Genomic DNA, 13673 nt, shown 5'->3' with positions numbered 1-13673 from the left:
TCTTCTCTCTCATGCAGGTGCTTGGTGGGCCATAACATCTTCATCCTCTCCGATTTCCATTCCTTTGAAGAAATACAATCAAAGCCATTTCATCTTTTTCACTGTGATTTAATATATGGGTGGATCGATTTATGTTCGCCGGTAACGGTTTGATCGATCTATTTAGAATATCCGGTGAGAGGTTCTTTTTGATGGTTGTTGTCGTGATGCTCTTACATCCTCTCTCAACTGAAATTCTAACACTTTACTCCATTACCACAATGTCCCAAATCCAATCATTCTCCCCTGTAACCGTAGCTTTCAAATCAATGGCCACCATCATCACCCGTCGTCAGAAGAACCACCACCACCACCGCTATGTCCGCCCTTGAAGCTCGACTCTCTCTCGCTTCTCAAACAATTACGGGTTTGATCTGAACGGTGCATCACAATCCTTTAATGTACTAGCCGAGTACCTGTTCGGTAAGGTATTCAATCTTTCATTGTAGGTTTCAAGATTAAACTTTCAGAAATGCTAAAATGAACGTATTTACTTTAATTGCTTAATCTGTATATATATCCTTCCAGAATACAGCAAATGAGGCGATGGAGATGACTACACCTGTACTCACACGAAGGACCCAATCTGGTGGTGAGACAATGGACATGACTACCCCTGTGATAACTAAGAGAGTATGTTCTTTTCATGTTTAAGTTTTATCAATCTTTTTGGGTATGAAATATGATATTCTTGTATGTATATGTAATATATTTCCATCTTTGATTAATATTCAGTTAGAAGATCAAGATAAGTGGACAATGTCATTCGTCATGCCTTCAAAGTATGGTTCCAACTTACCACTCCCCAAAAGCTCTGCTGTAACTATCAAAGAGGTGCCTGCTAGAACTGTGGCTGTTGTTGCCTTTTCAGGTTACTGATTCATGTCTTCATAACATTTAAGAAAAAAAATCTCGTCTTGTAGCAGACTAAGTTTTATGAAAAAATACGGCTCTAAGATTGTCCTGAACCATATCAATTCAGGTTTTGTCACCGATGAAGATGTCATGCGCCGGGAATCAAAACTTCGTGACACCCTAAAGAATGATAATCAATTCAAAGTAAAAAATGGTGCACTGGTGGAAGTTGCACAGGTAATGTATTTTATGTAAGAAACATCATCTATACGACTATACAATAACATAATAACAAGTATTTTGTATTTTCAGTACAATCCACCATTTACACTCCCTTTTACAAGGCGAAATGAGATTTCCCTGGAAGTTGAAAGGAAGCAAGAGTAAATCCTCATTCTACAATAGTCAGTACTCAGTAACATGAATATATGATACACAGAAGTCACATATGATATGTAAAGTAAAATACTTAATTTGTGTTGGCTGTATATAATATACATAGAATTTATTTGAAAAGTTTTTTGTTATTTAAATACAAGATGATGAAATATTATGTTAGTTTATGAATACAGTTGAAAATACAGATTACAGACCTTGAAGCCCATAAGGAGAACTTAAGAGATTGCAAAAGACAAAGCTGCCTGCAACAGAAAACATAGCAGGTTGGAATGATTTAACCATTTATTTGACAGTGATTGTAATTTGTAAGTGCACTTTAACTGTTTCTTAGATTTCGTAACACCTATCATAATTAGATGAAATATATTATTGTTTATATCTCTAATTCCATATTGACATGAGTGACCGCACTAACACAGTTATGTATTGGTGCACAGATTAATGCCATTATCCACCAATTTGAATCGCTACAAAGAAACTTATTATCATTCAAGTTCATCTCCTGAATTGTCATGGATGATATACAACAAGAGGCTTGGTTTTTCAGGTACTAATCAGAAGATTTGCTACATACTGATTGAGAATATCTGGAATTAGGAAAATTTCTAGATAATTAAGCACACAAACCAAGCGGGTCCACTAGATGAGAACAAAACATGCATATAAGATACTATATAACAGTTTTCTTGAGCTAAATATACATATCATCTTAGTATCTTTCATGTTATTACACTTTATGCCGATCAAGTTTGACTGTATCTATCAGAGCTTACTGACTACATATGTATGTATGTTGGAGTTGTCAAATTTAGTTTAATTCAGGTATGCTATCTAAAACCGGCTTCCATCTTCCACAGTTTCTATTATCTTCATCTTCAATCACAACCGTCGCATTTGAGCTTTCTTTTTTCATACGCGAAACCAAATCACCTACTGACACTCCTCCTTTTGTCAACATCAACTCCAACTCCTGTTTGGTTATCACCAGCTTTATCCTCACAATTCCATTTCCGGCTTCTGTTTCCGTCCCTGATTCCGGGATCTTCTTCAAATCTGTAGAAACTTCCTGAACTGGCAAGGGGTAATATTGTTTGCTGACTTCTTGACCTGTTTGCATGATTTTATTTAATCGAATTATACAATTCCCCATTTTTTGCTGCTTGTGTTTTTATATAACAAGATACTCTGCTAACAAGAGCTTTTTTTGTAGTATATAGACATGAAACGGTTATATTCTGATTTCTGAGTAAGGTTGTTGGGATTAGATTTTTGTTGTATATATAGAAGTAAACTAGGAAGATGCCCCTGTAGTTGTTGATTATTACAGGATTACCATTTTGCACTTTGGAGCCCACATAGATTTTTTTGTTGCCCCTCATGCTTAATGGATCTTCTCATAGTGATTTCCAAGCTCCCAAATCAATTTTTTATTTGTGGTTGCTTTTGTCAAATATATTACTGATTTATTGAGCTAAGCAATATAAAAGTTAGGGATGAAAACAAGCTCGAGCTCGGCTCATTCGTTGTTTCTGTAAGCCCGAGCTCGGCTCATGAGTTGTTTTTGTAAGCTTGAGCTCGGCTTGTTTATCATTTATCAACTAATAACTAGTTTATATGCATTTTTAGTTTTTTTTCTTAATTTTGTAATTACAATATTTATACAAATAACATCATATATATTATTTAGTTATTTTTTTTTACAGTTTTATATATAATAAACTTTATTTATAAGTATATATCTAATACATTAAATAAAAATTATATAAGTGATAGCCTCACAAGTATGCTCGAGATCATTAAGTGAAGCTCGGGCTTGTTTGTTGAAAAAGCTTATGTTAAGGCTCGAGCTTGGATCGAGCTCGTTTAAGCTAGGCTCAGTTGGAGCTTTTAACAAGCGGATATTGGGTGTAAACGAGCCGGCTTGGCTCGTTTACACCCCTAATAGAAGGAATTGATATTAAGCAATTTCATACAAATTTACAAGAGGTTGCAACTACAACCCAACATATCATTGGTTGATTTGATTTTGTTTAAAATCTATTAACATAAGATAATAGCTTAAAAGGAAACTCGTTAAATATGTCAAGCAACCAAAGCATAGTCTTATTAAACAAAACCTGCTAAATAATTTCGTTATTGAATTAATATACTTTTTGTAGTCATATTTGGCCCAGTTATTACTGACAAGCAGTCCTTTTTTTTATATTGAAAAAATGTTCCAGGTTATCCCGTTTTAACCCATACCAAAAATTACCCGTCTGTATATATCTTGTATACTAATTTTACACTGAAATTTTGAGGGTGAGCTCGATATGTCCTGTTTTGCAGCTACCAACAATGGACTCTGGCCTTCTTGGATGAAGGTAACATATCTTAATCCTCCTTTTTTACTTTAATAATTATAGTAATACCTTAATGCTTTCCTAGTTGGTAAAAAGATTAAGTTGGTCATCATTTTTCTTGAATGTTAATGGTTATTACTATTATTATGTCCTACATATAATGAAAGTGGCTATTGCGTATGGCAACCAAAGTGGATTGTTGTCAGACACCAAAAGTTACAGTGGTAGTAGATCATTTAGAACCCTGTAGAACCACTAAATCTTTTACTAAGTGGTTGACTTACGCAGTTTATGATTATGTTTGTTGCAGCACTTCCTTGTTGTAACAAAATATAACCTTTAAAAGGCTTTTTTTTACCTACCAAAATGAACATAAAAAGCATAGTATATGAATAGGAGAAAGGTGGCACACGGAACGAGAAATTTAACAAAAACTTACGCCCAATAAAGACAATATTTATGCATTAAGGGAATGAATATGATTGATATAGGGGAATGAATGAATAAATATGGGTAGAGGCCTTTGTGCTAAGTGATGTTAACTTGACATAAGCAATGATATAAGCCATATAAGGTTGTGGGTAGGAGCCTTTTTACTTTTTTATAATTAAGCATAATTATACTTAGATAACATAAGCCACAAAGAATTCATCTCATTTATTCATTGTATAACTTGAACTTTGGTGAGCTTTAAACTTTTTGTGGGGTCCAGTTTGGAGATTATATTGCTTTAAATACCAATTTAAACTCCAATAGGAAGCCATCTAGAGTTCTTATTAGTTGGACGGTTATTCGGTCAAGTAAGTAATGATGATGCTAATATGGTAGAAATTTGTGTACCGATGTTTTTCTAGAATGAATACTAGTTAGACAATATTATCATATTGTAATATTTGTGTCTAAGCATGCAAGTTCTGCTTCTTTTCTTTTAGTCTTTGTGACTGTACTTTCACGCCAATTAAAATGCATGTTCGTGGAATTGCTTAGAAAAGAAACGGTTCGAATGATAGAGCATGTGTATTGTTACATCTTTATCGTCAAACAATATGTCAAAAGGTGTTTGTTATAGTTCCTCTATTTCATTCTAATGCATCCTTTTGGGATTCCTTTTAAATTAATGAACGATCATCACAAGTGGGGTGGGTGGTGAATCTATTTGTAAGGGCCTATATGGCTAAAACAGATAGTTGGAGGTGTAATATTTCAGTATAGTGATGGTTAGTCTCACCTCCCTTGTTGGAGAGAGGTGGTAGTGGTGGAGTTTGGTCTGGTCAATGTTCCATTATCCTGCCAATATAATTTGTTTGATATTGGAATTTAATGGATGCTGATGGTCCATGGTATGGTTGCTAGGGTGGTTTAACCTTTTTCACCACATATCTGCATGTCATATGTCAACATAATATTCCTTCATTTGTCAGATACACACAATAAACAGATATTGGCTCACATGTAAGATATGCACACTAAACATGGCACGCTATATATTACCAATTTTAAGTAGATAGCTATTGCATATCTATTCGTACATATTACTTTAACTATAATATGTAAGGCGGTTATGTAACCAGCCACTTCACTTCTTTGTTTTCCTGTTTGCATTACATGGTTTCTCTATTCAACTTATATTGTGTTTTGAAACATGCACCTATACAAACAAGGGTGCTTTTTATACCTAACTAATTTTAAGTACAAATCCGTATATAACACTTATACATGTTATATGGATTTAGTTAAGAGAGAGAATTAAAAATGTAATTGTGTTTATACGGACATTGTAATTTTATATTTAAAAGTGATTATGCATCGAATGTCCCTCAGTGTGTGTCTTTAGAAAGACGTTCACATAACGAACTTTGAGTAGAGAGTTGTGTAACCACTTTGTGTAGTGCTTGCTACCTCTAAACATAGAGGGTAAGAGAGAAATAAAGAAAATTAACTTTGTAACTAGATTAAAATTGATATATAACCAAACATATCTTAATTGTGAGTGGTTGTGATTGCAAATTATAGGGCGTGGAGAGAAAATGTAGTGATTTTTTTTGTAAATTTGGTGAAACTTTGGTTGCCCCTATTTATTGTTTAATGTATTTGTTGTGAGAGAGATAAACTGTAATGATAAATGTATAAACAAATATTATTTGATTAAACATGAAAGAGAAATGTAGTTTTTTTAATGTAATTAAAGAGATGAGGATGATAATGGACTGGGAATGCTCTACCAAGGAGTCGAGGAAAAGGCAGGAAACTTGATTTGTGGTAGTTATATGACTTATGTCATACAATATATATCATGTATTATTCATGACAATTACATTTTTATGTTTATATTTTGTTATATATGGGTTATGTACTTACGTATATAGTGTCATCTTACCAAGAAAGCATGCACAATCCATGCCTTTCAAAAGATTAGGAAAGCTGCATGCCTTTTCTCTTGTTATTTCATCTAGTTAAAACATTCAATCGTTTTCGGCTTAGATTTCTTTATGTCCCTAATATTTTGGTCGTATCATGTGATGATGCAACTATATGTGAACGAGCTTAGTGATTGAGATGAGCAAATAAATTAATCAGTATGAACATGTTTAAAAAACCGATAATCCAAGTTTGCATCTATATCCATATCAACCATGACAAGAATTTTCTGGTGTTGATAATTCACCTCTATATGGAATTTCCTAGCCTGTATATCACGGAACCCGTCAATACCTTACTATACTAACGGGATCATGTATATAGTTAGTTGCGCTTGACAGAGGAACACCCAAAAATCGGGGTATTGAGTGGGGGTTTTGTATTTATTATTAACTCAATCCAAGCATGTATGCCCATATATGTGAATATGTGATACGTCCAACTAGAGGAAATAAAGACAAATATTTTTATCTTGTATTTTACTTATATTATATGTGTTGAAATCTTAGGATGGCTTCTTACCGAAGGTTTAAACAACTTTGGTATTATCTTAAATGGGAAAATAGAAGCAAATACGACATGAAACTAATAAAATACACGTAGATAGATTATAGATCATAGATATATGTTACATATAAATAACATTTTAATATGTTATAAAAAAAATACAATAATCGCGTTTAATATCTTCTTTTCAGTTTTTAGAATAACCTAATACCTATATCGGGCAACTCTGAAAAAAAAATCTAAGCAGAAAAATATTATTTTAATATCATTCAAACAGTACGTCTACATCTTCTTTTGCCACCCCCACTCCAAAAAAGCTGAAAAAAAGAGGGTTGATTTTTCTTACTTTCCAACATGCTTCACGTATAAAACATACATATAAAACTTGTAAAAATATAGTTAGGTGTCCATAAAAAAATCTCCTACCCAAAATTGTATAATTTTTTTAATCAGGAACCAGTTATGTTGGGAAGTTTGAACGAAGAGATTTATGCATAACAATTAGGGGTGTGCACGGTTCGGTTCGGTTATTAGCATTAACCAAACCGAACAAACCGTTTATCGGTTCGGTTAATTTCGGTTAATAACCTATATCAAACTTGGGCTAAAATTTTGCTTAAAGTACATGAAATGAATGCTTAAATATATGAAATGAAGGTATAAATATATGAAATTGAGATATTAGTATATGAAATGGAGATATAAATACATGAAAATGATAGTATTGAACAATTAATACATATAATACATGAAATATAGGAAAAAAAGCTTGAAAATATGAAAAAATGAAGAGTTAGGTTCGGTTTGGTTAATTTCGGTTAATTCGGTTTTCGGATTTTTCGGTTTGGTTTCATCAGTTTTCGGTTCGGTTTCGGTAAACGATTCGGTTATTGCTCACCCTAATAACAATATGTCAATATATATTAGGAGAATAGTCAGAACACCAACATCACAATACTCTTTTTTCCGATCATAAAAAATTCTAAAATAAAATAAATAAATGTAATTTCTTCCAAAATAAGAAAGTGAAAGAATAGTTTGATTGTTCACTTACGTATATAATCTAATCATGGTAGTATTATGTTATATCGTATAAGAATCAATTAGTTTAATGATTTATTTTTATGCGGATAACATACAAATGTGTATGTTGAAAATGTAACATTTATGACATTAACCAATGATAAAAGAACAATTAAATCATTCAGATTTAGATTCGTGCTTTTGTTCTCATAATAGTTTAGTGTTTTGTAATAATTCTCATCGTATAATAGTAAATTTACTAGTGTTCTTTTTTATATATATATTTTTTTCTGGCTTAAATTGTTACTTGCACTGGTTGGGACCTTCGTCTTCACCATTGTGGTTGTGTTTATCTTTTCGAGTGACGCATGATTACACACACTAATTATTATAAACATCAAAAGGATTTTAGTCTAATGGTATCAAGATGCGATGAAAAGTATTCCTCGCGATGAGGTTTTATCAAACATGAAAATTGCATACCGGTCCCTAGGCTCCATTGCAGGAAAGGCTCGGTCCCGTATTCACAAACACATGTTTGAGATTTGGGTTGTCTAGGGTTAGGGTTTGAAAACAAATTTGATATTTTGTGTATTTTAGTGAGATCTTTTTAGCTTTCTTTGATCTTTGTGATAGTGGGCATTTTGCCCTCGTGGAAACACAAGTTAGTTGGTATTCAAAAAATTTGTTGCAGAATTTAAATCAAAGTAACTGTGTGTCAACACAATGGGGCCACATTAAACATTGAGTCTTTAGTGCAAACATATGAAAATAATAATAGAATAAAAGCGTTTGCGCGCTAAAACCTTTACTAAACCCACCTCTCGCATTAAGGCGTGACAATGAACCATGGAAATGGATTTATACTAATCCCTCTCAATATCTTTTATATAAAAACCAGTGTTTTAAAAACCGATTCAAACCGGCCGGTTGAATCGGTTAAACCAGATTTCGCACCGCAAACCGGTATTTTGAGTCCGGTATTCTTGACCGGTTTGCTAGAACATCGTACCTGCGGTTTTTGTCTAAATACCAGTTTTACTGGCAAACCGGTTTTAAGTCCGAGAAATTTTTGATATTTGCGGCCCATATTTTTTCAAAATTACTTTTTACCCAATAATTAACATTAACTTTAGGACTCTTTTAAAAATTGAGTGCTTTTGCATTATTTATTTAGTATGAATTAACTTTTTGATTATTTATTGTTATGTTATCATTTAGTTTTGGGTTATTTTTGGATTAAAGTTACATTTATATGAAATTATAAGGTAAATTATTTAACCGGTTGAACCTCCCGGTTCAACCGGTTGTACCATTTTTTAGTCCAATCCGGTACAAGTGTAATACCGGTTTTTAAAACATTGATAAAAATTAGAATTTTACCCGGCGCAACCGGGGAAGTTGATTGGTAAAACCCGAGCACTACGATGGCGAGTCAACACAAATTGGATCGGTATCGGTTACGATCGTTATGGTATAAACAACTTGGTTGGTAAAACACGAGTGTTACGATGGAGAGTCAACGCGAAATAGAACAGTGTTGGTTACGGTATAATCAACGTTGATAAAATCCAACCGTTAAAACCCCAAAAAGAAAATTCATCAAATTAATATATATAAAAAACAAAATAATTAAAAACAACATTTATTCTCTAGGTGAAACACAAGCATTACGGTCCACGGTGTTTGTAAGGGTGAGTCGGTAAAACCCGTGCGTTAGAAAACCCGAGCGTTACGATGACAAGTCGACACGAATTCGGTTAGTTTCAGTTACGGTATAACCAACGTTGGTAAAACCCAATTGTGAAAATCCAAGAAAATAATTTGTCAAGTTAACTTATAAAAAATCAATATATTTATAACAACGTTATTCGGTTGGTAAAACCAGAGCGTTGCAGTCCCCAATGTTGTGTCGATGAGTTGGCAAAACCTGGATGATGTTAATGCCGTGCGTTCCGGTGGTAAGTCAACGCGAATTAGGTTGGTTTTAGATATGTTTGCTATGATACTAGACTAAAAAAACCAATAAAACCACGACGTTGGTAAAAACCGTCTGTTGTCAGTCTCAAGCATTACAACGGTGAATTGCTAAAATTTGGGCATTGGTAAAACACGAGGGTTGTCGGTCCTGGATATTATGGCGGTAAGTCGACGAGAGTTTAGTCGATTTTGATATGTTTGTTAGGATATTAAGCTAAAACAACTAAAAAAAAAGTTTGTGTGGCCGACGATGGTGTGCCACTTAGACCAATAGATGGCCAAGGGGCACCAAACATCACAATTATACTTGTTGCTACAACAATTATAAGACCAATGATAGTGAATGGACTGGTTAGGCTAACAAGCTTCAAGGGTTCCGGTTAACCTAACGCAAGTCGTCGTGTCCCTCTACGTTTGAGAGGTTCACTAGTTTAGTTGTTATTGTTATTGTTCACTAAGGATCCATGACCGAGATGTTAGAACACGGTTTTTGGATGAAGTTCTTAGTGAAGCTATGATGTTCTTGAAGTAAGAAAGAAACATGCAAAGTGTTTGTTTCTCCAGGAAGAAGAGAAAATTAGAGAGTATGTGTTAACTCTCCAAATCTGGTCTGTTCTTATTATGGCTGAATTATATCCTTTTATGGAGAAAGAAATATAAGCCTTTTGTCTGATAGATAAACTAGTTAACCTCTTGTTTGGTAGAGGGTTGACCGTTTTATGGGGCGGGAAGCTTTTGACCTGCGGTTAACGATATATAATAATACTTTTCTGAGTGTATCCTCTTTTTTACGGCTGAGGGATGATATGAACAGTGATTTGACGTGCTATTGTTACGTGCTTTTACTGTTCACAATGTTGTAAAAGTAGGTCTACAAGACCGAGTACTCTCCGAGTACTCGCTCCAAGGTATGATGCCGAGAGGAGTTTCTTTAACTCCGCCTAGTTACTAAAAATTGTTCAAAGGTGGTCAACATCAGCCATAAATACATATAGTCGGTTAACTTAGGCATATTTTGACTTAAAAACACAACATAATTCGTATTTCTATAATATTAAGGAACGCATATCACTTTTTTAATTGATGATTAACATTTTTTAGAATAATTTTGTATTTAAAAATGTATTTCTCTTATTTATATTAATATTCACTTATTTTGTTATAAATATTAGTAAACTTATGATATTTGAAATATATATATACCCAAAAAATTAATTTTCTTTATATCTATAATGTCCGAGTACTCTCCGAGTACTCCGAGTATTCCCTCCAAGGGAGTCGGCCGCCTAGGGACCGCCTAGCGACTTTTGCAACATTGACTGTTCACATACTTATTTTCCTTATTTGGGCGAGAAAACTAACATTTTTAACCTTCTAACATTTTTAGCGTTAATGTGTGAAAGCCATTTTACCAGAATTTGGGCTACCCCGTCATCAATACTATAGTAATAATGGATTTATAAATTGCACCCATAAACCCAACTTTGAGCCCTATAGCCATTTAAGCCCTCAGATAACAAAAATTAGTTGTCAGTCAGTCAGGTAAATGCTTAATGTATTCATTTCACTTTTATATAGCGTTTTAAATCCAATTAAGCAAAATCACTCCCTGCATTCTACACTATATAAAATGCAGTACAAAATTGAAAGTGGATACTTAAATGGGTATTGGGCTCAAAGTTGGGCTTATGGGTTCAATTTATAGTCCACTTAGGGATTAAACAATCATCTTAAATGACAATTAGACATCCTCATTGAGTCTAAGGGCCCTAACAAAACAAGGAAGAGATCAAGACAATCAAATCTAACAAGTAATGAAGTAATGATGATGATTGAATCGAGTGATGATGCTCGGGATGACGAAAGACCAACGAGATGATGATGTGATTGAGAGTAGACATGATGAAGTGGGATTTTAAGTTTGAAAATAAATGTGCATAATAGAATATTAGAATGGACATGGAAGAATGGTATTCACAAATGAAGCTTGGATTCTAGATGGTACGATTAGTACTCACAAATGGAAGCTTGGAATCTGGACCATTCATTTTCGTGTACAATACCTACATACTAATTAAAAAAAGGAATATAATCAAAATGTCTGTTTCCACTCCTATATATCGTTGAATTGATGGCTTTTAATCGACGAAATTTTTAACCAACCATATTCTTTCACTTGTAATAAAAAATCTTAAAATCTTGTTGGTTGAAAATCTCATTGACTAATGATTAAAAAGTGAGTGGATCGACAAGATTGAGAGTGAACATTATGAGAAAAGCTAAACAATTAACATTTTGTTTATAGGGATGGCAAAAAAACCCAAACCCGATGGGGAAAACCGAAACCCGCCCCGAACGGGGCGGGTTCGGGGACACTTAATCGGGGACGGGTCCGGGTTCGGGTTTTCCCCGTTTAAGTTAATCGGGTTCGGGGCGGGTATGGTATAGCCTGTACCCGCCCCGTATACCCGCCCCGTATACCCGTTTAAAACCCGTTTAATTAAATATAATTTTTATATTTATATATAATATATTATTTATTATTTATTTTCCCAATATACCCGTTTAAAAATTAAAACCTTTTTCCTACTTTCCCAATCCATTGTAGCCGTAGCCGTCTTCATCCAAAAACATTGGAAGCGTTAATGTGCGCCCAAAGTTGGTTGTTGAATGAAATCAAAGGTAAACAAACATTTTATTTTTTATTTTTAACTTAGCTACTATATAAACTTTTGACTTTTGTGATATGAATATAGCAACTTGTTCAGAAGAATCCGAGGCATATTGCCAAACTATTGAATATGATTGTGACGATGGTATTGAGGTAATACATATATATATGGTTTATCGTTTACATTTTAATATGGTTTAACATTGATTCTTATATAGTTTCCAATTAATATGTTAATGTTTGATTATCATAGCAATCCGGCGTGACAAGTGTTTGAATGGTTGAATGGGTGCGGTATGGACGTGTAAGAAGGATCAATCATGAAGTTAATTTCCGTTGTGATGGGAGAAATAAACATTTTTATGTATTAATAATGTCTTTTGTATGTGTAATGTGTTTGGATATTGAACTTTTTGTGTATTAATATTGTATTGTAATTTTGTATCATTTTCTTACAATCGGGTTTTAAACGGTGAACCCGACGGTTAAATGGGGATCCCCACGGGGAATTTAGCCCGTTTAAAAACCATTTATGCTAGACGGGTTCCCCGAATACCCGCGGTTTTCCCCGAATCCCCGATGGGGATTCCCCGTTTAGTCCCCGCGGGTTTTTAGACGGTTTTGGTAATGAGTTTTATAAACCGGGGCGGGTATGGGATTGGCATTCCCCGCCCCGAAACCGCCCCGTTGCCATCCCTATTTGTTTACTTTGACTCATTAAATAGACACTTTGATCATTTTCCTTTATAAAAAAAAAGGCATCCAACCAACTAAATATAAGACTATAACGTTGAGTCCTCAAAAGCCTAGCTATTTTATCACATGGATAACATAAGAAGCTTTTTTTTTTAACTAATGTCATGAAGTGTGTGACTTGATATATGATTAAACTATTTCTCATCATGAGTTCTCCTCGCTGACCTATGCTAATCGGAACCAATAAACATTGAAACGTACTATTCCTTACTAATACAAATTAATGACACGAATAGGACATTTTCACATAGAAGTTACTGCGTGTATTACATTTCTTCCTCGTATCGTTTACAACTCAACTTATTATATCAAAAATGACCCAAATAGGTTGTATCATCGTGTTTATGAAGCTAAAATCATAAGAGCTTTCTAGTGTGTGTGCCTTGGCCCTCTGTAGGACATTGTCACTAGTAAAGTTATTCTCTTGAGTATAATAGGCATACAATAACCTCTTGGTTAACGCATGAACAGAATTTATAAATAACGTATGTAATCATGCTTTAAATAATTTATAATATATTAATGGTTACAACTGAAACAAGATGAAATAATAAGAAAATAAAGGAAAATGTTGGTTGAGGATTCCTTTTTAACATGAATCATTTAAAACCTATTAGAATTTGAGAGTTTCTCTACAGAGAAGTCATTTGTCTCCCAAGGGACAACTACCGTATCATCGCATT

The 13673-nt window shown here is 33.8% G+C and overlaps 1 protein-coding gene across 1 annotated transcript; it reads left to right on the top strand.

Moving 5' to 3' along the window:
- The first annotated feature begins 408 nt into the window (after positions 1 to 408).
- On the top strand, positions 409 to 1524 carry LOC143633953 (heme-binding-like protein At3g10130, chloroplastic). The gene is made up of 6 exons (XM_077102158.1): positions 409 to 467; positions 568 to 672; positions 775 to 910; positions 1022 to 1131; positions 1207 to 1277; positions 1479 to 1524. The coding sequence occupies exons 2-6, from the start codon at positions 586 to 588 to the stop codon at positions 1510 to 1512; spliced, it is 438 nt and encodes a 145-aa protein (XP_076958273.1). The 5' UTR covers positions 409 to 467; positions 568 to 585; the 3' UTR covers positions 1513 to 1524.
- Positions 1525 to 13673: the final 12149 nt, after the last annotated feature.

The sequence above is a fragment of the Bidens hawaiensis genome, unplaced genomic scaffold, assembly GCF_021521415.1.
Source record: "Bidens hawaiensis isolate Kalapana, Puna unplaced genomic scaffold, B.hawaiensis_p1.1 tig00006961_1, whole genome shotgun sequence".
NCBI classification, from domain to species: Eukaryota; Viridiplantae; Streptophyta; class Magnoliopsida; order Asterales; family Asteraceae; genus Bidens; species Bidens hawaiensis.
Note: the sequence above shows the minus strand (reverse complement) of the source record. Positions and strands in the feature narration are given on the sequence as shown.

What these genes read in the sequence shown, in the direction of transcription:
- LOC143633953 (XM_077102158.1), top strand. Translation starts at nt 586, where the DNA reads ATGGAGATGACTACACCTGTACTCACACGAAGGACCCAATCTGGTGGT. An exon ending in CCCCTGTGATAACTAAGAGA is followed by an intron (nt 673 to 774) that starts GTATGTTCTTTT and finishes ATTAATATTCAG; the next exon opens with TTAGAAGATCAAGATAAGTG. An exon ending in GGCTGTTGTTGCCTTTTCAG is followed by an intron (nt 911 to 1,021) that starts GTTACTGATTCA and finishes ATATCAATTCAG; the next exon opens with GTTTTGTCACCGATGAAGAT.